This window comes from Ambystoma mexicanum, chromosome 10 (genome assembly GCF_040938575.1).
Source record: "Ambystoma mexicanum isolate Mex_15411 chromosome 10, UKY_AmexF1_1, whole genome shotgun sequence".
Lineage (NCBI taxonomy): Eukaryota > Metazoa > Chordata > Amphibia > Caudata > Ambystomatidae > Ambystoma > Ambystoma mexicanum.
This window is the reverse complement of record NC_090932.1, coordinates 785459487-785484250: the sequence shown is the minus strand read 5'-3', so window position 1 is coordinate 785484250 and position 24764 is coordinate 785459487. Positions and strand designations below refer to the sequence as shown.

At 46.4% G+C, this 24764-nt stretch overlaps 1 protein-coding gene across 1 annotated transcript in view; it reads right to left on the bottom strand.

Moving 5' to 3' along the window:
- The window catches only part of LOC138491748 (lysosomal amino acid transporter 1 homolog), a 156375-nt gene that overhangs the window by 10388 nt on the left and 121223 nt on the right, over positions 1-24764 (bottom strand). The window contains exons 5-6 of the mRNA XM_069618445.1: positions 9541-9636; positions 4238-4423 (exon numbers count right to left, since the gene is read on the bottom strand). Of these exons, the coding sequence (XP_069474546.1) occupies positions 4238-4423; positions 9541-9636 (282 nt within the window). The remainder of the gene's footprint in view (positions 1-4237; positions 4424-9540; positions 9637-24764) is intronic.

Genomic DNA, 24764 nt, shown 5'->3' with positions numbered 1-24764 from the left:
GGTCAGTGATAGGACAAGGTCTTAGTTCGCGACCCCGACAAGTGGCCTGCAGGCATATTAATTATTCGTGTGTGCGGAGGTCACAACGGTCAGAATCTCACTCAGAATGTTATTCAGCCTCCATTTTGATGTTCAGGGTGACTTCCACATTACAAGAGAACCTAAAATGGCGGCTAAATCCAAGATGGCGACTTACATTACTTTTCGTTGAGGTCAAGACCTTGCCGCGGAGTCTATTTACATGATATTTTAGACAACTTGGCGTAGGCCAATACACATTCAATTACTGCGATTGGAGGCATAATATTATTTCAATTCCAACAATCCTAGCTAGCAGAGCATATTTCATTCAATGTATACACCTGATATTGTATCTGTGCTTAGGGCAAGACCACAGCTTTTAATCATCCTAATATATTTTCCGAGTAATCTCGTATGGGAAAATGTGGCACATTGCCTCTAAAATGGTTTACACGTACATACTTATGTTTTTGCAACATCCTGTCATTCAAGGGGATCCTGATCAACATCGGAGGGTTCTGTCTCCCTGGCCTACAACACTCAGGACTCTGCCTCCATCCTGAGCACTCGCTGGACTCCTGCTTCCACGCACAGGGATCCTTTGACCCAGTGACTCTCCATTCAGCATAGAACTGTTATTAATGAATAATAAGGGTCATTCCTGTTTTGGGCCTGCTGTCTTGGTTGCCTACTGACCCGATCAATCCCAACTCAGGACATCTACCTGTTCCTTTCCAGCCAGGCTATCGACCCTCCCCCTTTTCTTGCCACTCACTCATCTACCCTCTCTCTTGAGTTGCACCCTTCCTGCACTCTCTTGACCTGCCTACTTGTTTTAAGCTCCCTCGTGCACCTTGACTTCGCTACTTTTCTCCTCATTCTCCTCCTTTTGAATTGTAGCCTACAGTGACAACTCTGTCTAACTTCTACCTCACTCTCCTTTTTTCTCATCTCATTCCTCTTCCCCTGCACCCACAACCCTTCAAACCAGATGTCTCTTTCTCTGAGGATCACCAACCCCAAACACCCTCCTACTCTCGTCATTAACTTTAATTTCTTGAATTTGGCCCCCTCAAATCCTTCTCTGAATTGAACCGTCTCGTTGTCATGCAGGGGGAGTTTAACATACCCATGTCCTCTGCAGCCACCACCTTGCCCTTCACTCCTTCAGATCTGACCACTCTCTATAATCCCTCCACAACCAGCCTACCTAATCTGTTGGGAACTCTCTTGACTTTGCGTTTCTCGCTACTTTGTCTTCCTAACCTTCCCATTTAGCACTCTCTCCCCCTCATCAATCCATTTGATTATTTTAATTCCTCAGTCCCTCCGCCTCTGCCTCCTCTCCCTATTCAATGACCAAGAGGAAGTTCAAGCAGGTCTCTCTTACCCCTTACCTTGTTGATGTGATCATCGCTCTCCAGTCCCTCTCCCCTATTCAGGATTCTTCTATATATCATGTTTTTTCTGACGTAACTATGCAGTGAGGACTGCCTTTGACCAACACTGTACTGCATGTACATTCACACCCTCCCAAACCATCCTCCGCACTGGATCACATCTGAGATCTAGACCATCAAAACCATTATGAGTCCTGGCTTACAAAGCTGGAGCAAATCCCAGACACCTACCCCCTCCTGGACTAAAATACTTACCTTTCTGCCCTCACCTCACACTGGACTTTACTTCAGAAACCTAATCTCCTCCCTTGCAAACTTGAATTCACCCTCCAAGCTTTGATGACACATCAGAAGCTAATATCCACTGCCTCCTGCATCTCTGCAAATGCTTTTTCTCACTACTTTTCCTCTAAAATTCATGACTCACAGCCCTCAAACTCTCGCTCAACCCTCCTACCCCTTCCCTCAAGTAAGTCTCTCCTACTGAATAAGCACCCTATCCTTTGTAGTACCAAAACCATCTTTCGTTCTATCAACTCTTTTAAGCCTCAAAGGGTTAACCAGTTAATACCAATCACTTGCCTTCATTTCCGAGCTCTTTAACCTCACCTCTCCCCCTGCTAAACTCTTCCCTGCCTCCAAATCTGCAACTGTCCTGCTCAATTTTAAGAAACCCAAGCATCTGGTGAACTATCGCGTGGTTTCCCTCCAACTGAATTATTCAAAGGGTCTTGAATTGCTGATATTCCTCTGGATCAATAAGTACCGTGAGGAGAATAGCCCACTTCAAACCACCTTCTTCAGTACACACACTACCACGACTGCACTCATGCATGATTCCAACTTTCTCTCGAATTCTCATCACTCCAACCTTTCGCTGGAAGGTACATGCCTTTAAATATCAAGAACTGACAAATCTTTGACCCTCAACCATCTCCCTGTAGGCATCCCCTAAGGATTGGCCCTTGAAGCCGTCCCCCTCTGCCACATGTAGACTTATCCTTTGACTTTCACCATCTTTGCTAATGATGCACAAATCTTGTTCTCCTTTCCCTCCTTCACCAAGCCTTCTTGGAAGGGATTACAAAATGTCTCGCTGTTATCCATCACTGCATGGTTCCATGCTGCCTCATGCTGAAATCTTCAAAAATTGAAGTCATCTTTCCCCCGGCTTCCAACACCATCCTTACCCTTCCCTCGCATATTTCCTTTCTGTCCGACCTTCGTGCTCCCTCACTAAAGGCATGTAAATTTGGAGTCTTCTTTGACAGGGACATCCAACTGCAAGGGTTCATCATCAATACCCCCTTTTACAGCCATATTAATCGTCAACATTAAGAAAATTCGTCAATTTCTTACTCACCATTTTACAAAAACTCTAAATCTGCACCTTTGTGCTTCACAAACTCGACCACTGGTCAGGCCTACTGCTTGACCTTTCTCTACTCCTTTCTCCCTCTAGACAAATCCCTAAACTTCACTACCCGCACGGCCTACAACATAGCCAGGCACCTGCCCCCACTTTTACCTACTAACACAATGCTGGTTGGCACTCCATGCTCTACCACTCCTTTTTCATGTTCCTTCTCCCAGTCCACAAAGCTATCAATAGTCTTGAACCTCAGTATCTAGCTGCCTGTGCATCAGTCTACTCACCATCTCGTTCCCGCTACTTATCAACTGGCTACAACCTCATAACCCAAAGCTCCTGTGACTGCTCACTTCCTCTCGTTCTCTGTACTTGCCTTTCTCCATTCGAAACCCACTGCCCATCACAATCAAAGCCATCCTGAATGGATCTCTTTAAAGATTTGCTTAAGCTTGGCCTACAGGCCACTGAGGGTGTTTTCTATCCCGTCTTCCCCATCCCACCTACGTGACTCCGCCACACCCTCCAGTGCAGTTTAATGTAATTGTATATAGTTGAACTTTACTTGTCTTTAGTTTGCAGCACTTGTCTGAAACCCATTGGTAAATGTTACCTTTAAGTCATCTGTTGCTTTTTTTGTCTTGTTCTTGCTGTATGTCACATTCTGTTCACACGTTTATAAACTGGCTCACACTTGTTCTCATCTTTGTGTTATTGTACAGGTAGCCTTCTGGAAATGCCTCCACCATCAATAAATGGATTATTATAAATTATGTTTGATCGAAAAGGACATGAGCGTTCTTCAAATAAATACAAAATAGATATTCTTGATGGGATTAGAAGGTATCTGCAGGATCATAGGGGAAGATTACTACTTTAAATGTACAAATACAATGGTTGCTTATGGCGTTACAAAACCTTTGAACCACATGAGGGGAATAGGCGTATCCTTAGTGTAGCCAGATATTGTAATTCTAATTGGTTATTTATAATGCGCTTAATACCCATAGGTTTCTAAGCGCAGACCCGGGGATCGGACCCGTGTAGCTCTGCGTCGTCTTGCTTCCAAGGCGAGCGCATTGCCCCTAAGCTATCCCCCTCCTGGCCCAAATTAGGGAAATATCATTACTGCCCGGTAAAGTGGTGCTGCTACTCTGAGTACTTGTTATAGTGTACAAGAGATTTAGAGGTTTCCTTGTACAACTGGGAAGGAGAGAGAGAAGAGAAGAGAAGAGAAGAGAAAAGAGAAGAGAGAAACATTACCCTCCTAAAGCGTGATTGTATGTATATGTTTACGATGAAATAAAGAAAAGCTCATATTGAAAAGGTATTCTTCAATCTACATAACTCCATATGATCAGGCCCACAAAATCATACCACACAAAAGTGAGGGAGCATCGTCCCTTAAATATGTAAGGTAGCATTTACTTTCCCTAATAAAGGATACACAAAAGTCAAGTAGGAGAACTCCAAAGCTTCCTATTAGCCAGGGCAGGTGATGTATAACATAGAGACTCTTGTAATGTCTGATGGCAGGCAGCTTTAAAACAAGGCTCAGTCCATACGTGCAGTTGCCCATCATGGCCAATGCAAAGAGCATATAGGAGGTTCCCTCTGTGGACTTTCTCTGAAACTGAAGAGAAAATATTAAACAAAAGACAAAGATGCAGTGCACTGGTAACAGGTTACAATAGCTCAGCCGCTCACTTATACTATTAAATCTTATTATTATTATTATTATTTTTAGAGTTTAGCAACCATCCAGAACATCAATTGTTAGCACATAAGGTGAGGGTTGCATTCTGAAGAGAATGATGTACAATAACAAGCACCAGAAGTGGAAGGGCAGAACCAATCATCCACGGCTTCTGGCAGTATGTGCCTTTGTAGCGATGAATCCTTCCAACTGGCAGAATCCAGCGTTCACTTTGTGCTGCCTTTCCTGCAACCTCTCTGTCCACCTCCTGTGCGCTCCCCGCGTCCGTCTCACTCTGCAGCCGTGCACAGACACCCTCTCCACCTGCCCCTCGGCCCATCCTCAGTTCGTGTCTCTGCACGGAGCCTGCTTTGGTGGGAAGATCGTCCCTTCCCCTCACTCTGCGTCACCCATGGAGTCTGCAAGGAGAAAGGGGACTTGCGCTCACGGACCACTGAGAAACAGACGCTTGTTGGACACCTTTGCAGCTTTAAACTCCTTTGGCCCCTGCACCTAGCAGTCGGCCAGGTGTTAATGGCCTTTTTGATGACATCTTCTAGGCAATGCACCCGCTTATGGTCCCCTCCCCCCAGCCCTCCTTGTGTCCTTGGTTCGTTCTGGCCCACAAGTCAAGCTTCAGGACACAAGAGCAAGATTGCCCTCAATAATGCTTAATTATTGATGACCTCTTGCACTGCAAACATACATTGACCAAGGTCCTCGTTATTTTATACGACAACATTTTTCATGTTGTTAAATAACTAACAACAACATGATGAAACAGGTCATGGCAGCCAAATCATGACAAGGCAGCTGGTAGACGTCCTCTTCCTCATAGAGGCTGACATACCACTACCACCTCTGATGAACTCTTTCTTGGCAAAAGATTTTACTTTGGGATGCTAGGAAGATCTAGTGAAAAACCAAGTCCTCTTTCCTTTGAAAAGTGCCGTCAAAACTCCGGACAATATTTTAAAGTGGCAGTATTTTACTTCCCATTTTTAAAGTTGGAAGTAAAGCATTTTTTTAGATTGTAAAAATGAGTATGTTTTAGGGTAGTAATATATTTTAATTTGTAAACAGCTTTCTATTTGTAATCCAAACTTATTTGCAACTCGTAACTCATGAAAATTAAATGTTTTTTTAATATAAAGTTCCTCATAAACCAGGCTGTAAGAATATCAGCGCTCTTTCCTCTGGCAATGCACAGCAGTTAAGACCAATTAAGACCAATTTAAACCTATCCGTTGAGATGTGTGGATGGAAGCAGGAGGAAGGAGTTTCTGTGATTGTCTCAATTTTTGTTCAGAGTATTTTGACTGGGAGGCTGAGGCAAGGGGAGGGACTGATAGGTTTATTTTAATGGACATTTGTATGGCGCCTATACACAGGTGTTTCTAGGTGCCACAAGACAAGACAAGGCATGGGAAATCATGAGAACAACAACAAAAAAACGGTTTAATTGGTCTTGGGATAATCCTACCGTGCAGTGCATGATGAGGTGATGAGTGCAAGGGGGAGGAGGGGGTAGGGGGAGAAGTGCATGAGTGGGGTGCTCCCATGGGAGGGGGCGAGCAAGTGCTGGTTGGGCCGAGGCAGCAAGTGCCAGGGGAAAGAGGGTGGGGAGCAATGGACAGGAGGACTACGTTGGGATAGTCTGGGAAAGGGAGCCCAAGGGCTTGTAAAGAGATGAGGAGTGGAGAGCTTAAGAGGGGGAGTACAGTGTGATGCAGTCAGCGAGGACGTACAGGGCGAGAGCATGGATGGATTAACAGGGTAGCAGCAGGAAGTTAAAGAGTGATATTGCCTGTACAGCCATTCAGGTTGGTGACAGTAGGTGGAGAAGGATCTGGGACGTTTGAAAAGGGTGTGTGTCTTTACTGAGGGGAGCATAAGAGCAGAGGACTAGACCCAGAACTAGAGTTGCGCAAATAGTAGAGTTAAGTGTTTCATTGAGTGGTGCATCAGGTGTGGGCAGATTATTCTAATAATTAACAGGTTGTGTCAAGCTTTCGTGGGAGCGACCATTCTGAAGTGTAAGAATTTAAGGTTGCGGTCAATGAGAACCCCAAGATTTTAAACCCTGGACAAGGAGGTCAAAGGGCTGGGGGTGGCAGAGGGTAGAGTGGGACTGTTGTTGGAGGTAGGAACAAAACATAGATTCTCTCTTTGAGGGCTTTAGCATGAGGCAGTTTAGAGCCATCCAGTGCTGAATGACCGGCAGGCAACTTTCTTGAGGATTCAGAAATTTCAGGACTGAAAGAGGGGACTTGAAGAAATGAATATTGTCAGCAAAGAGGATAGATACATCCAAAAGGAGTACATTAGTTTGCCAAGGTGTTTGGGGGGTGGGGTGTAAAGGTGAGCCAAGGACTGATCCATCACTATTGCACACTGGGGGAGTTGTGTCAGTGAGGTAGTTCTGGAGTCCCATTAGATTGCGAAGGAAGAGGACACCCAGTTGAATGCAGTGTTCTTGAAGCCAAAGAGGCGAAGAGTTTGGAGGAGGGACAATTGAGGAGTGTGTGATAAGAGAATTGGGGGCATGGACAAGAGCAGTTTCAGTGGATTATCTGGAGCAGAAATTAGATTGGACTGGCTCAGCAACAGGGTGTACCTTGAGATGGTGAACTATGCAGTTGAAGACAACCACCACGATGATTTTGGATTGGGAAGAAAGTAGGGGAAGAGACAGATCTGCAGAATAAGCAGTTGTTGGGGTCATTAGGGGTCAGAACACTTGGTTTCTTTAGGAGAGGTATGACTGGGTATTGTGTTACAGGCTGGGAAGCTGCCAGTTGAGAGGTTGAATAAGGTGGAGATGTGAGTAAAGGTGACAGGTGCAAGCTTTAATTTGTTGTGCAAAGGGGTCAACTCGAGCACAGGATGTTTTGGCAGATAACTTAGATGTTAAGTTGGGGAGAGGACAGAAGTAGGAAAGAGAGAAGAGTGTGGGGAAAATGGGAGGGGGATTTGTAGGGGGGTCTTGGAGAGAAAAGGATGGACAGGGTGTCCCGTATTCTGGCGATGTTCGTGGAGACGAGGAAAAGTCAAAAGCAAAGGCAGAGGAGGAAAACAACATGCGTCTTGAAGGTGGGGGTGCAGAGCATGGCCTAAAGGGTTAATGATATGTTGTGATGGTATGAGGAAAACAGGATTATTGTTAATATGAGGATTTGGCTAAGCTGAGTGCTTCAGTCAAGGTCAGAAGAGGTTTTATAGGAAGCATGGGGAGTGGCAGGGATTGCTTTTGTGCCAGCAGTGTAAGCAGCAACACATGATTGTCCGGACAGCTAGATGGTCTGGGGAGATTCGTGGTTGAGGATGCGTGCAGGAGAGTTGGGAGGGGTAAAGGAGTGGGCATGGTAACAATGATTACATGGGTTGGTGAGTGCAGAGTTGAATTCAGTAATGCCTGGATGAATTGAGTAAGCTGGCCGTGGAAAAAGAGCTTTGGAGCAAGATGTCCTATTTTAGGCAGGAGATCTTTGAGTTGGGCTTGAATTTACGTTGGGCGATAGTTGAGGGTGGGGGGAATAGAAGAGTTCTGGAGTTATAGATCTGGTGAAGTGACTAGGAGCAATCAGAGGTGCAGGGATCAAGTGTGGAAGCAGAGGGGATCGGGGTGTAACATAGGAATCTGAGATTGAGAATTGCCTTGAATGTGGGTTGGAAGGTTATGTAGGTTGAACCAGTGAGTTGTCGGAGGTTGCCCACTGTGATTGCAAGGACATCAAATGGCATAGATTGAGTTACAGGTCAAGGTAAGGAAAGAAGAGCTTGGGAGTGACTAGTGGCCAGTAGAGGTGTGTAAAAGGAGTGTGAGCAAGTTGTTTTATAGCAAAAAAGGTGCAAAAAAGAGGAGGGAGTGAAATCAGAGAGAAAGGGTGTCAATGACATTTCATAGCTAATGAGGACACGGACACCACAGCCTTTTATGGAGAGAGGGGTGATCGAGGCGAAAAGGCAATGTTGGTGGTATGGAGGGAAGTGAAAGGGGCGGGGGCATTGAGGACATGAGTTAGAATGAGAGGAAAAGAACAGTAAGGAGTAGGATTGTCAGGGGGCATTATACTCATTGGACGATTGTAGTTGCAGGGAGCATGGCAGGGTCCTAAATGACCACAAAAAAAGAACACAGTCCTAGGTGAGTAAACACTGCATATTAAATACTTCTGTCCTAGGCAACCAACTATGCATTTAAAAAATGGAGGGTCTTAAGGCACCTAAATTGTGGTTCCTATGTGACTAAAAATCTAAATAAAAAAGAGGGTTATAGGGTACCAAACATACTATTTTAAAAAGGTGCAGGTGATCTATGCATTTGTGGCAGATCATATCAGCGGTTTAGGAGGTTTAACTCATGATGGTTGTGAAACTAGATGGAGGCGGAAAGCAGGGCAGAATGGGTTCCCCTAACATCTGCCAGAACCCAACAGGGCCAAACAGCCTTTTCCTTAAGGCCTTACATTGAAACACCAAGTGGTGTGACACCTAGAGCTCATCTAATGTGGACCTCGTTAGAAGGACATGCCTAATCAGGGATGAGGATGATGCAGGTGAGCAAAGAAGGTGGGATCTCTGTGCTCAGCAAGGGCCTATGCTGTGATGATGACTGGGACTTCCGTTGGAGAGGGGAAGCCAACTTCTCAAGCTCACAACTTGGTCCCCGTCGACTGCGCTGCAACCCTGGCAGCTCTTAAACAAGCCCTGGAGGATGCAGGACAAAAGGAAAATCTTCAAAGAACTCAAACAGGTGTTATAATAACACAATGTACTGGTACATAATACATCAACCTTCGAAGAAAATTGAACCTGTGACTGTTGGTCGCATTCACACACCTCTAAATTCACAAGCTATTTAACCAGATATTTTCCTCAGAGTAATTCCGACTAGCTAAAGGCTAAGAAAGAAGGACCCATATTTAGTAGTACCGGACCCTCTAGTTGTATTTTCTGAATGAATAAGACTGTCACTATGAAAAACACCTTGATGATGAGAAGCTCAGAGAACTCTGAGAATACTGCAGTTTTAATATCGAAGAGATACTTACATTTTTGTAGAGCTGCGGGAATCTAGATCCCAAGTAAAACACAGAGGATATGTAGCCGCATATAAACCCGGACATTTCCCCAATTCCAAGAGATTCCTAAAAAACGTAAAATAAAAGTAGTCAGAGGGATAAGTAATCTTGGATTTTGTGTACCTCCAGCATGCATGTTCATGTGCAGGCAACCACAATAACAGAAGTGCACATTACTGCAGTACTAAGACACAAGACATGGCCAAATATGTGCGTGTGCATAGCTAGCATGACAATAGTTTAATATGAACAGGTTGCTCTGCGAGAGAAGCCGAACCACGTAACGCAGGTTCCACCAAAAACATAACCAGACAAAGACTAAAACTAGTAACTTAAGTTTTTAATTCACAAACAAATTTCCTCGCCGGTGCACATAAAACGAATCAACTATACCTGCTCAGGAGATTTGGCATGAGTTACACACATTTCATGTTCTTTGGTATTTAAAAAATCCAAAACTGCTCAGATGCCGTCACGACCAGTTTGACTGCAGCCCCTAAATGGGTTTCCAAAAGACAGTCTGAGACATAGCATTCACTGTGCACAACCAAGTAGTAGAAGACTATCACAAACCCTCAATCAGTGGGTCGAGTTTCAGAGCAATGACCTTGCCCAGGGGGGGGGGGCGTGCGAATTGGAAAGTGGCATACACAAACAAATGTGCAACTTCCCATGCACTCAGAAAACATCAAAGCGATGTTAGAACCTTTCCTGAATAGGTTTAATTTACACTTGGACATGTTATGTTAAAGTGTTACGTGAGAGCTGCAAATTGCATGAGAATGCATCCAAGAATTTGGGGTTTGTGGTGTAAGAAGGGAGGTGTGGTGGAAACATTTTTGAGAGGTTTGAAAATGTTTTTGCAAGTCACATTTTTCTTATCCTTGCTCAAAATGAGCTTCCATTGAAGTAAGGATATATTATGTCAAACCACTAATGTTGTGCTTAAGTTGGACACTTTTTGTGACTCGGGTACAACTGATCTTTTTTCTGACAGCAGCAAGATACACCGATAACGTTTGGAATACAGTTTGTCATCAAGAGTTTCAAGCAGCCAATAAAGGTACCACAGGTCTAGGATACTCAAAAATAGAATTCTTTATGAAGTTAATCAATGGACTACAAAGAAAGATGCTTTGACAAAGTAAAGCTCGTGTGGGGTACATGGTATCCTACTGATTCTAACCAGGAGCATTTAGCCAAGATTCAGCGTTGTGGAGGAGGGCATGGTCTTGGACATGATCATGTATGCCGTGAGCAACCTGAGTTTAAAAGTTGTGGGATGAGGCAGCAGGGTTTTTGTTCCCAGGCCACATCAATGCGGAGTGGCCTGGGTGAGCCATGCTAGCGGAGGGGCTCAAGGGGTGCTCTTGTGTTAAGAGGGAGCACTGCAATAACAAGCCCTGCTGCAAGCACCAACCACCACCTATTCCCCTGGGCTTGTTGCGCAAGCAGATTGGCTGCCAGCATGACTCTCCCATGCCGCGCATGTAGCCATGCTGCCAGTGCCACATGGCTCTCAGTGCGGTGCGCCCCCTCACGAGAGCCCCTTGCTGACAGCCATGCTGTTAAGCACCGCAATCCTTCTCGTCTAGGCTTCATCAGATAGATGTGGCCTGGCACAAGAAATCACCCACCCCTCTCCATACCTTGTCAGGGTGGGGGTGCAGCCATTAGCTCCCCTTGCTACCAGCAATCTTCTCAAGTCAGCACCTTGCAGACACAGCCGGGTGAGTTTTTAAGCCTAGCCCCTCCTTCCTCATCATGTTAATACATGGTTGCTGGGAACAGCAAGTTCCCGGAAACCACTTGAAGGATGTCGAAGAAGGAGGCTGACACAGCATGTTTGTGGTTCTAGACTTGCATTAATAACTTGCAGAAGCACCCGTTCTCCCAACAGGTTCTGTAGACAAACCTAGTAACACTGATCCTTTAGGTCACTTTTCCGATTCGCTTATCGCTTGATGTGCTTTGCACCCTGAAGTAAAGTGCACTGAGAATGGGTGTGTGTGGCTGACTGACATACCACGGAGCAGACTCTGAGGGGAGACGAGAGTTGGTGTACTGGTGCATACTGAGACCTTCTGTGCTCTCTCCCTACCGGTCGTCTCACCCTGGCATGGTGAAGTTTATTGCAGTGCAAATATCTTGGAAACCATGCATCCTAGGGCCTACACCTCGAGTTTTGTTCACTTTGTCGGGACCGGTTCAACTACGACCACATTGATGTTTCGCCGATTTCAGGCAATGGTCTCATGTGTGAAGGTGCTGAAATCTGGGAAAAAGGGTGGGGTGTCCAAGTGTCATGTAGCTAGTAATGACCGGAGGGTCCCAACAATAGGTAACTATTCAAAATGTGGTGCACACTGGTAAAACAGTGTGAAATTGTATAAGTAACAATGCTTTTCCAAGCCACAAACCTACAAAAAATGTTGACATGTGCTGAAATCGGGGAAACGGGTGGGGGTGCTCAAATGTCATGTAACCAGTAATGTCCAGAGGGTCCCAACAGGTTACTATGCAAGGTTTGCTGCAGATTGGTGAAACGGTGTGGAATTGTATAAGGAACAATGCTTCCCCACACATCCTGCCACAAACCAACCAACACATTTTGACTTTTATGTGGGATACATTATTCACCGTAATCGTATTTCTGATGCTTGTATCTGCTTAGATTCACATGCTGTGCATAGGCCGACATCTAGAAGAAGCTGCAGAGTATTAAAGTTTGTTTTTAGAAATTCGAAAAGGGGCGTCGAACAAGGGCATGCCAGTAATACCATCACTAGTATGACGTCCACTGTACCCATGATCCCTCACGCGTGTAGGACCCTCAGATTGTATTTTTTCTGACATGAGGTAGCATGAGGAGTAGCATGAGTACAGAGTATCCAAGCAGATAGATAGATAAGACTACAAGAATCCATGCACCTTCTCTGAGGGGAGGAAGGGCGGGCACATATGAATCTAAGCAGATACAAGCATCAGAAATACGATTACGGTGAGTAATGTATCCCTTCTGAGGCTTGTGGAATCTGCTTAGATCACATGCTGTCCATAGATTAGCGAGCAGTGTTAGAAGAAGGAGGAGGTGGGATGTGAGAAGGGTCATGAGCGAACAAATGTCTTAGAACCGCTTGTCCCACTTGAGTATCTATGGAGTAGTGCTGAGTAAAAGTGTGAATAGAGCTCCATGTAGCTGCTTTGCAAATGGTGTCAAGGGGTACATTTGCAATGAAAGCCAGAGTGGCCCCAGTACCTCTAGTGGAGTGGGCCCTTGGCATAAAAGGCAGTGTCTTTTCTGAAAGGGAGCAGCACAGCTGGATACATTTAAGTATCCATTTAGAGATGGCACCTTTAGAGACGCGATCTCCTTCTCTGCCAGTTGCTACGGAGATGAACAGTTGATCTATTTTTCTTAGCGGTCTGGCCTTGTCTACGTAGTAGAGGACCGCTCTTCTCACATCTAAAGTGCGTAGTTTCACTTCAGCAGAACTCTTGGGTTCTTGGAAAAAGGCTGGTAGCTCAATGGACTGGTTAACATGAAATTTGGAAATAAAGTTGGGTGAGAACCTAGGGTGAGTTCGTAAAACCAGTTTATCCTTATGTATAGTAAAGAAATGATCTTGCACTGACAGCGCCTGAATTTCACTGACCCTTCTTATGGATGTAATGGCTACTAAGAAGGCTGTCTTATAAGTCAGGTGTTTGAGACTAGCTTTATGCATGGGTTCAAAGGGGGGGGGGGGGCATGAGTTTAGCAAGCAACACATTAAGGTCCCACCCTGGTGGTTGGTTAGGAATTGGTTGTTGGAGTCTCTTCACCCCTTCCATAAAGACTTGGACCACTGGCACCTTCCACCATGACACCTTTTTAATGGGAGCTGGTGTAGGCCGACAGCGCCGCCAGGTGTACCTTGAGTGAATTAAATACCAACCCTGCGTCTAGTAGGTGAAGCATGTAGGTGACAATATTGGAAGGAGTGCAATCAACTGGGTTGATTTGTTTATTCTGGCACCAAATAACGAATCTTTGGTATCAGGTAATATTTTCGCCACCAAAAATATCGCCGCACATATGGTCGTCGGGAACGGCCATAGGCAATATTTTTGGTGTCGAAAAAATATTAGGTGCGGGGGTTGCGGGGGTGTCCCCCGCGGGGTCCATGTGTTATTTACGCCACAAAAATATGGCGATATTTTTGCATCGCGATATTTTTGCGGCGAAAATATCACATGGAACCGAATCTTTTCCACTTATCAAAGTAACAGTGTCTTGTCTTAGGTTTCCTTGATTCTTTTAAGATACCCATACATCTCTGTGGTAAGTTGAGCTGGCCAAACTCTATGACTTCAGGAGCCATGCTGCCAAGTTCAAGTTGGGTTGAGGATGCACTGTTTGTTCTCCGTGTGGGAGAGTAGGTTGTACCAGCACGGGAGTATGATGGGTTCGCACACTGCCAGTTTGCGCAGGTGCGGGAACCACGGTTGTTTCGCCCACATAGGAGCAAGTAGGATGAGCGTCATCGATTCCCTGTGTATCTTGTTGACCACCTTCCTCATCAGAGGGGTTGGTGGAAAAGCGTAGGCAAACATCCCTGACCAGTTCATCCATAGAGCGTTCCCCTTGGAGCCTGGCTGTGGGAAGCTGGATGCGAATCCTGGGCATTGTCTGTTTTTGCTTGTGGCGAATAGGTCTATAGTGGGGAAACCCCACTGTGAGAAGGTCTCCTACGACTTCTTCGTGTAGACACCATTCGTGTTCTTCTGGGAGGGGATCTCTGCTCAAAGCATCCGCTAGTGAATTGAGATCCCCTGGAACATGTTGAGACGACAGGTAAATGTTCCGTCTGAGTGCCCATATCCAAATTTTCTGGGCAAGCCTGGACATATTTGGCGAACGAGTGCCCCCCTGTTTGTTTTTGTAAAACATTGCGGTCGTGCCGTCTGTTAGGATCTGCACTGACAGGTTGATTAGGTGGGGTTCAAACAGCCAAAGCGCTCTGAAGTCTGCCAGAAGTTCTAGCAGGTTGATGTCATTCTGACCCACTGTGTGAGACCAGAGACCCTGAGCTGTGTGGTGAAGGAGGTGTGCTGCCCACCCTGACAGGGATGCATCTGTTGCGACTACGGACTGTATTTCTGGATCGTAAAAGGGTTTCCCCTTTGAAAGATTCTCTTGTCCACCAGCGAAGACTCTGTACTAGTGTTGGCGAAACGACCACTAGATCGTCCCACTGACCACTTGCCCGAGACCCCTGTTTCGCCAACCATTCCTGCATGGGACGCATGCGCAGGCGCGCCTGGGGAACCAGGTAAATGCATGATGCCATCATGCCTAGTAAACACATCGCTTTGCACACTCTTATCTGGTGACCGGACTGATATTGAGGAATTTGCAATAACAGATTCCGAATTATTTCCTCTGATGGAAAGGCCAACCCCTCTTTGGTGTCTATGACAGCTCCTAGGAACTGTTTGGAGGTGCTTGGCACCAGGCTTGATTTTTTTCGCGTTTATTGAGAAGCTCAATTGAAAGAGGAGGTCGATAGTTCTTTGAATGTTGGATCTGCAAATTACGGGGGTTTCCCCTGTTATGAACCAGTCGTCCAGGTAAGGGTACACTGGGATTGCCTCGCTGCATAGGTGCACCGCCACCACCGCCAGTACCTTGGTGAAAACCCTTGGAGCCGAGGCTATACCACAGGGCAGCACCTTGAACTGGTTGTGCTGGCTGTCTACCTTGAAATGCAAGAACCTTTTGTGCGCTGGGAACATGGAAATATGAAAATAGGCATCTTTCATGTCCAATGTTGCCATGTAATCTCCTCTTTTTAGTAGGGGGGATTACATCTTGGGGTGTAGTAATGCAAAATTTCTGAGGCTTGACATACTTGTTTGCAGGGCGTAGGTCTAATACTGGGAGCATCGTTAGATATTTTTTTGGCATAAGGAAGTAAGTTGAATAAATACCCTTGTTTACCTGGTTGCCCGGGACAAGTTCTATCGCGTCCTTTGCAAGAAGAATGATGATCGCCTCGAGGAGGATTCTTTGGTGCTCCAAGAAGTGTATTTTCTGTCTTGGAGGATGGTCATGGGGGCGTTTCAACAGTTCGATACAGTATCCCGCGGACACTGTGGACAGCACCCATCAGTCTGAAGTGATCCCTTCCGATGCATGGGTGAAGGTGGAAATGCGCCCCCCTACTGGGGATGCATGGGAAGGGACCCGGAGCGGAATGTCACTGTTTGTTGGGAGGCGTAGTGCCTCTACCTGGCCTACCTCACCCCCTACCACGGCTCCTCCTTTGACCTCTCGCGAAACCCTGAGTAGCCTGTTGGTTGCCTCCTCACGATGTACCTTGGCCTTGAAAGTAATTAGACCCTCTCTGAGAATTTTAGCCGCGAGAGTGACGAAAATTATTATTCCCTCATTGGTTTGTGGGTTTATTAGTTAGTGTCCAAGGGACTTTAGGGTGTCATATTCGTCCTTGGCTGTTTTAAGCACCTCCTCCACCGCCTTTCCAAACAAGACATTTGGTTCCGCCAGCATGTCAATGAGGGTGGCTTGGGTCTCGGGTTTAAACCCTGACTGCCTCAGCCAAGCATGTCTTTTGATTACTGTGCTCTCTGCGATAAGCTGCCCTGCATTGTCTGCTGCGTCAAAATTAGCCTTGAGAATGCATCCGGACACCGTTCTTCCTTCCGACGCAATCTGGGCCAAATGGCTCTTTAGAGGTTCAGGTGCGGAGGCAATGAGGGCAGCTACCTGTTCCCATTGGTGACAGTTGTAACCAGCAGAGTGGTGGTATTAGCAATTCTTGCCTGGTAAGGGGAAGTGGAACCCACTTTCCTTCCTGGCCCATATATCTTTTTGCTCTCCTTGTCTGGGGGAGCTTCAGAAGATGCTAGAGGTGTCCCCGCCCTCTTCCTGGTGGTTGTAACCACTAATGAGTCGGGTTTTAGCTGACCCCTTATGTAAAGTGGGTCGGAGGGGGCGGCCCTGAATAATGTCTCTATTCTTGGGTTAACTGCCCGGGTAAGATTAGGGGTGAGCAAAGAAGGGTCGATTCTGCGTTGAATAGACTTCGGAATTGGTATGGCTTGGGCAATGGATTTTTTATCCCCCAGAATTTGCTCTGCAAAGTCCCTCTCTTCTTGATCCCCCTGACTGTCTATCTGGAAATGGGCTGCAGCTTTAGCTAAGACCTCGTTCAGCAATGGCCGATTATCCACAGGTGAATCATTCACCGGTGGGTCCTTGGGAATAGGGGAGTTGAGACTATAGGCCTTTGTCTCATCTACCTCCTCCTCATCCTGGTCCTCATCGTCTCCATAATAGTCGACCCCTGCCTTGTCGTCCAGTTTTTGTATCGCTGGATCCTCACCATACTGCTGGTAAGGTTCAATAGTGAATGGGTCTGAAATCAGCCCCTGAACTGGAGTCTCAGTACAGAGTCTCTTAGTAGGAGGTTGAGGGTCTTTGGATCCCGAAGGGGCGGAGGTAGCAGGGGTATTCTGATAGCTCTTGAAGTAATCAGGGTTTTCTTTTGTAAAAATTTGCCATAAAAGACATTCTCCTCATCACTCTGTCGGTGTCTTCCGAGCTCCATTCTTTGGAACTGGGAATGACCCTTTCCTGCTGTGGTTCCTCTTCTATTCTCATATCCTGGGAAGAGTGGGAGGGACAACTTTAGGCCTAGTGACAGGGTCATGGGTCTTGGACTTCTCTAAAGATTTGGGGCGTTTCTCCTTCTGAACCTGGTGTTCAGAGGCTTTTTTCTGTTGTTTCTCCCCTTTCCCATGTGTAGAGGCATGTTTCCCTGACTCTTTGGCTTTCCCTGAATCTTTTGACACCTGGCGTCGAGATGTGAAGCTGGGTTCACAAGGTTCTTGAGTCTTAGAGGAGGGACGTCGAGTCTCGGAGGCAGACGTCGAAGAAACTGCCGGAGTCTACTTTGAACGTGCTGCTTGGGGGTAGAGGTCGGATTTGTCTTCCGACGACCATACCTCTGTGACCTTAGATAATGTTGCACTCTTCGCAATCGTAGACGGTTGCTGTGTGTCATGGGGCAACCATGACCTGGAACACCCAGAGGACACAGATTCTGTGGACCGCTCTCTGTGTGCCCTTTTCTGCCGATCACTCGACACACTTGTCGAATCTCGGGTGGGGTTAGTGTGCTTAGATGAAGGTGTGTGGGTAGCGCTCTTGCCGCCGAGTGTTGTCCCCATAACTGCCCCGCCGGACAGTCCTCTGAGGTCGGGGGCTTGCGCTTGGGTGCCTAATGACACCCCTGTGCCCTCGCCATCCGATACGGCGGCGTTGCTGCCATCACTGAAGGAACCCACAGCGTCCATGGCCTCGAGTTGCCTGGCGTAGTGGGCCCAACGTTTGGTGGAGCGGTCCTTAAGTGTCTTTGCTTTGAAGAGCTTAAAAGCTCTGCAATTTGCTTTGGGGCGGGCCCTAGGAAGACACAGATTACAGGTGTTCAGCTCATCTGCCCAAGGGAACTTATGGTTGCACTTGGGGCAGAATTTAAATGGAGTACTCTCTCCATATGTTAATATCTGGCAGCGGGCGAGTGTATGTAGGAAAATAAACGAGTGTGAGTATGTCCACCCCCCACTCTCCCTACTTGCAGGGCCGAGGCCAGAGGCCTTCTGAGGCCCAAAATCCATCGGGCAGTCTCGTCGGCTGTTCGTTCTCCAAGTACCGGCATCGATCTTTGGAATCTCGACTTGGGATTCGAGGAACAGGGATTTTTTGTTAAATTTATGATAAATGGCTAAAGCCAGGGAACTCCGTAACTATGCTTCCGAGAAGTATGGCGAAAAAAACAATCTGACGGTCCTACACTCGTGAGGGATCATGGGTACAGTGGACGTCACACTAGGGATAGTATTACTGGCATGCCCTAGTTCGACGCCCCTTTTCGAGTTTCGAAAAATAAACTGTCATACTCTGCAGCTTCCACTAGATGTCAGCCTATGCACAGCATGTGATCTAAACAGATTCCACAAGCCTCAGAAATATATATATCTATATATAGATAAAAGAACCCTCCCTATCCCTATCTCTAAGAGGGGTTTCCCTGCCTCAAACCAATACTAAGGATCCGTCCGAATGTCAGTTCAAATGAAAAGTCCACCGTCATTAAAGACTAAGATAATCCAACAGAAAGTTCCTTCTCCAGGAGAATGAATACCGGGAGAAGGGATACGGATGGCGATTCCTACATCTCTTGTAAAAAGGTACTATGGGGAGTGACTTCTTTCCCCTGGACTGTAACAATTTAACAGAAAGTTCTTTCCCCAGGAGAAGGACTCCCTTCTGGTATATGGGTGGTGTTCCCAAGAGGTCCTTTTGTAAACAAAGACCAGGGGTAATGACTCACTTCCCCTGGCTTGCAGTTCCAGCACTTTGTACAATCAACCGTTTACACCAGGAGAATGACTCCCTTCTCCTGACACTGGTTTGCAATTTCCAATACAGTTCACAAGGCTTCACAACAAGGCCACAGGGAATGCCTCCATTTCCCTTGCAACTCTTCAGTGTACTTGAAAGGATTCAGTTCTCTTACCAGGAGAATGACTCACTTCTCCTGGGATTTGCAAGTTCTTTCTCAACCTGGGTTTTATCTTGACACTTTTTCATTACAACAACAAAGTACTTATATCAGGGTCGCAGACCCTTCTGTTATAGCCAGTGGGCTTTTCTCTTCCATCGATACAAGGAGGATTGCCTCAGATGCTTAGCTCTCTTCTGTTGGGGTCCCTGAACATTCTCTGGTGGTCAGTGGACTTCTCCCCATCACTGGTACTAGGTAGGTTTCCCTCAGATGCACTTGTAGCCCTGCTGTTAGTCCCTGGCGCTTGATGGCCCTCTGATTGGTCTTACGCTTGCAGCAACGTGAGGTGGAGACCGCTCTACCCCCCCCCTCCACGTCCATACCAGTCCGCCTGTGCTTCACATTACCTACTGGGACTTGCATGCACAGCACCAGTCTCTCTGGGGACAGTATCAGTCTTAATCCTGCTTCCCACAGCCATCTCCTTTGATACAGCTTCTGCGGCAGCTCTCTATATTGTGGCACCTTGCAGTCTCAGCACCATTAGGGGACCGCATAGCCCACCTCCTTCTGGCGGTCATGCCACTGCCTTACTTGCTTGCTTGCTTTCCGTTGGGCTCGATCCTGTCGCAGGACCTGTTCCGGACTCTCCCAGCCACTCGCTGGGGTCCTCTGAAGCGCTCTCTCTTCAGGTCGAGTGCAGACTTCGAAACTCCCAGGTTCTCTGACGAGGATGGCAGATAAAGACGCAGAGTCCTCCTTCTCTTTTCATTATATGGAGCTTACTCCGCCCCAGTGTAACATCAATGGCTCATTGGTATTCCTCATTCCTCCTGCGAGCCACCTCATCTCAGTAACAGCATGTTTTCTGTGCTCTACATCGTCCTAGTATTTTCTGACTTGGCTGTACTCCAGGTCCTACAGAAATACATAGGTTTGCTTTCAATATAGTGGTTTGAAATGGAAGGGTGGTTAAGGTGTGTGGCGGTGTGATGTTGCACAATGGGTTGTACCCAAGGTGATCGTCCTTATCCCCAGAGGGAGAGTCCCTCCCCATGAGGTGCTCCCGCATTAAACACCCCTATGGAGACTATTGGGTAGCAGCCGCACCTCGCTAGCCTCATGGCAAAGGGTTACCCCCGGAGTAGTGACAATACTTGGAGAATCATCACATACCCTTCCCCTAATGCTGATGGATTCCCCAAACTCCCTCTAAAGGAAATCGGGAAAGGAAATCGCCATTTCTCTGTTCTCTGCCTTTTCTGTGTTCTACATTAAAACGGAAAGACTGGAGATTGTGGAACCAGCACATTATTTGTGGGTTTGTATCTTTCCTTAGACTGAGACAAGCGGAGAGTGGTCGGCCACTAACTTGAATTTTCTACCCATCAGATAGTATTTCAAGTAACCCACCGCCCATTTGATTGCGAAGGCCTCCAGCTCCATGGTCGCATAATTGTTCCCACTTTGGAAGAGCCTCCAATGGATAAAACTGGATGCTCTATCCCTCCATTTCTTGGGGTAAAAGGACTCCTATCCCCACCTTGGAAGCATCAGTGTGAAGGATGAATTCCTTATTAAAATCGACAACCTTCAGGATGGGTTCACAACAGAAGATGTGTTTCAGTGTATTAAAGCTAGCCTGATCTTCCTTTTGCCATCAACGTTCTTGCGGCTCAGCATTTTTCACTTTCTCAGTGAGGCAAGATGTTACGGCCGAATAATTAGGAATAAACCTCTAGTAGTATCCAGAAAGCCCTAAAAAGGCTCTTGGGTCTCTTTTGGCCTTTTGGTGAGGTGTTTCTGCACAGCAGTGACTTTTTCCACTTGGGGTTGGACTAAGCCGTTTCCCACAAAAATAGCCTCTATATTTGATCACGGTCTGTGCTGCGTGACACTTTTTGGGAATAGCAGTAAAGCTGGATTTCCTCAGAGCGCGGGTGATTTCAAATAATTGAAACAGGTGTTCCTCCCAGGTTTTACTGTGGATCACGATGTAGTTCCGATATGCACCGCAGAAGTTGGTAAAGGGACGCAGTATTTGGTCCATCAGTCGCTGGAAGGTTGCTGGGGCTCTGTGAAGTCCAAAGGAAAGGACTTTGAACTGAAATAATCTGGGGGTGGAGAAAGGCATCTTTTTTTATCAGAGGGGTTCAGTGGCACCTACCAATAGCCCTTCGTTAGATCAACCATGGAGCTATAGACAGCCGATCCCAGTCGGTCGATGAGGTCATCAATCCGATGCATCGATAGTTATCACACTGGGATACAGCATTCAACTTCCGGAAGTTTATACAAACCCTCCATGACCGATCTAGTTTGGCCACAAGGACTATTGGTGATGACCACGGATGCTGTGATGGTATAATTATATCTCAGCTAACATTTTCTCCACCTACTGGAGGAGTACCTCCTTCCATGCCTCCGAAATTCGGGAAGGCTTCAGGTTAATAGCCTTAACTGGGGGTGTGGGAATGAAATGCATAATCCCTTCAACTCACCCTGGTTCACTATTGAAAACATCTGGGAATTGATCTATTATATCTTGGAAGTCCTCTTGTTGTTGTTCGAGTAGATCAGAGGGGACCAAACTATGTTCAGAATTTTCCTCAGTTGATAAGGTGGCCATTAGGATAGAGGGGAACTCCACTGGGTCCTCCTTCCACTCCATTAGAAGGTTTATATGATATATTTGGGTTTTGAGCCTTCTGTCCAGTTGGGCAAGCTTACAGCTATATGGACCAGTCCGCTCTACTATTTCTTAAGGTCCTCACCATTGTGAAAGCATTTTGCACTCCGAGGTGGGCAAGAGGACTAGCACTTTTTGCCTGAAAGAAAAGGACATTGGTACTGCCTTTTTATCATAATGGGTCTTTTGGCTTTCTTGGGCCAGCCCAAGGTCCTGCACTTTGGCCATGTGCCCTTTAAGCCTTTGAGCAGTTTGGAACATGGGTAACAATGCCTCTTCCCTTTTCCGAGCTCAAAAGGAGAAAACGCTAGGGAGGCCTGGGGGCCTTTTGTGATAGCAAAAAGGGCCCGTGGGATCATGGTATCCCAGTTGCATCCCATCTGCTTTTGATCTGTAAGATCTTCTTCACTTCTGCCATAAATTTTGACATAAAGGTACTCCCTTGATCGGTCTATATTTCTCTCGGACAGAAAAGAGATTAGGTGTTTAATCTGTAGTGTGAGGTATTTTCTTTCATTGCGAAGGCCTCCGGATACCAAATTGCCTAATCTAGAATTACTAGACTATACTTATTCCCTAGTTTGGACGGTTCTTATGGTCGCGCTAGGTCCATGCCAATTCTAGAGAAGGGAACCTCTATTATAGGGAGAGGTTATAATGGGGCTGGTTAAGGGGTGTGTGTGTGTGTGGAGCTGTTTTCTGGCATATGGGGGCACGTGGCTATGAAGTTCTTGATGTTAGTGTAAAGCCCGGGCCAATAAGACCTGCTGATAATCTGCCACTGAGTTTTTGCTGTTCCCAAGTGTCCCTAAGTCAAATGGGCATGAGTTATTCCCAGGACAACACTTCTATGGCACCTAGGGGTGACAATCTGGGTCCTAGTTATCCCTTCTGGTGTGAGATCTTCTTGATAGAGAAGGCCTTGTTTCGGAATAAAATGAGCCGTCTTTAGCTTTCAGTTTCTTCAACTTCCAAGCCCAGGAGTAGGACTCCCTTCTCCGGTTATTGGTCTGCACACTCCAATATAGTGCACAAACAAGCCAGAGGGAGAAGGACTCCCTTCCTCTGGTATCTCTTGAGTGTATCAAAAAGGCTTCAGTTTCTTCACCAGGAGACAGACACCCTTCTCCTGGGGTTTGCAAGTTCTTTATCGTATACTTCATCTTGATGTTTCTTTCGTCCTCTTCTTGTGGAATGAGCAAAGTCCCAACTCCTTCTCGGGTCCTCAGTGGACTTTTCCCTGCCGCTGCGATGAGGATGCTTTCCTCTGATGCCTAATACACTTATGCCAGGGCCCCAGACCCTTCTCTGTTGGTCAGTGGGCTTTTGCTGCCACTGCCACGAGGACGTTCTCCTAGGATATACAGTCCACCTTTCCCAATAGTTTGATTGTTTATATTGGGCCGGCGGAAAGCCGATTGAGCCTGCCTCTCTTCTACCCTGTGCTCCCTCCGAGTCTCTCGTACCTCATGTTACCTTGTTTGGGACTTTGGTGTCCTACCTGTGCTTCTTGTGAGTGGGGTGTGTATCTCCAGCTCTTCGGGCTTCTCTCCTCTGCTTCTGCAGCACTGTAGCAGCTCTGCACTCTTCTGGATTGCTCAGCTCCCTCTTCCTGCTTCGTATTTGGGCCCACTGCAGCTGGACCCCTGGAGAACTCCCTTCTCTTCAGCATCACCAGTCAGCCGACAGAATTCGAAAATCCTGCTCTGATTGATTTCCACACCTGTTAGCTCATACCGGCTGGGCTTGACAAAATCTTCAGGCCTTCTCTTCTTACATTGTTGCCAGTCCCACCCTGGCAGATGGTCAATGCCCTTTGTTGTTCTTGATAGATTGATCTTCATGCATCCTTGTGTCCAATCACACAGTCAGTAATCTTCATGTCTTCTGTGTTCTTCGTCCTGGTACTTTCTGTTTAGGCTGTTTCACCTACACTACAGAAATACACAGGTCTACTCTCAAGAAAGTAGTTTGGAATGGAGGGGGGGTAGGGAAGGTTGGGTCATGACATTGGCCTAAGGGCTGCACCCTCGGTGATCATCCTTATCCCGAGGGGGATTCCCTCCCCTATGAGGTTGTGCAGCATAGAAACTGCTCCTAGGGGGGGACCATTGGGTAGTGGCCGCACCTCCCTAGCCTCATGTGAAAGGGCTCCCCCTTGGGGAGAAGTGGCGATACCTAGCGAATCATACCCAATGTACACTGTGCAAGGCCATAACGCAGCCTTAAAAAGTTGGTGGCAACAGAATTATACATTTTACCAAAAGTATATAGCGGAAAATATGGTCCCTCTGATGGGTTAATTTAACCCATGCCCTTCAACTATTCTAGCTCACACTGAGAAACCTATAGCATCTGGTAGAAAACAGAATTATACAACACCCATCTGGAGAAACTGAACAACCCAGCTTTACACAAGAATGAATTGATTACCTGTTTCAGATTCTTGAACAGATAAGAGGAAACTCCACTTGAATGCTTAAAAACAACAATCCACCCTACGCTCAGCAGAGTAAACAACCTGTTTTTAAAAAGAAATGGTATCTCCCAATTTAAATTGTACTACACATTATATACACATTCATGAAAACAGCACTAGAAAATAGGTCACTTAAGAAATACAGAGTGACTATAGAAACAACAAATGAAATGTTGCCCATTTACATATTGCTACCAAGAAAGAGCGAACACCAAATATAGTCAACATCATACCTTATTATATTCCCATTCAATTCAAAATATGTATGACAATGCTATTGATCAGTCTTCAGAACAGGGGCCTGTTTTTAAATGCAACAGAGTTGTAACTCGGGCTTGAAAACGAGACTATATTTAGCCTCCAAACTGTTCAGCCTGTATTTGGTGGATGACATGAATATTGTACCAACCCAAGATAAACAATACACATGATAACTGGCTGGACTTCACAGATG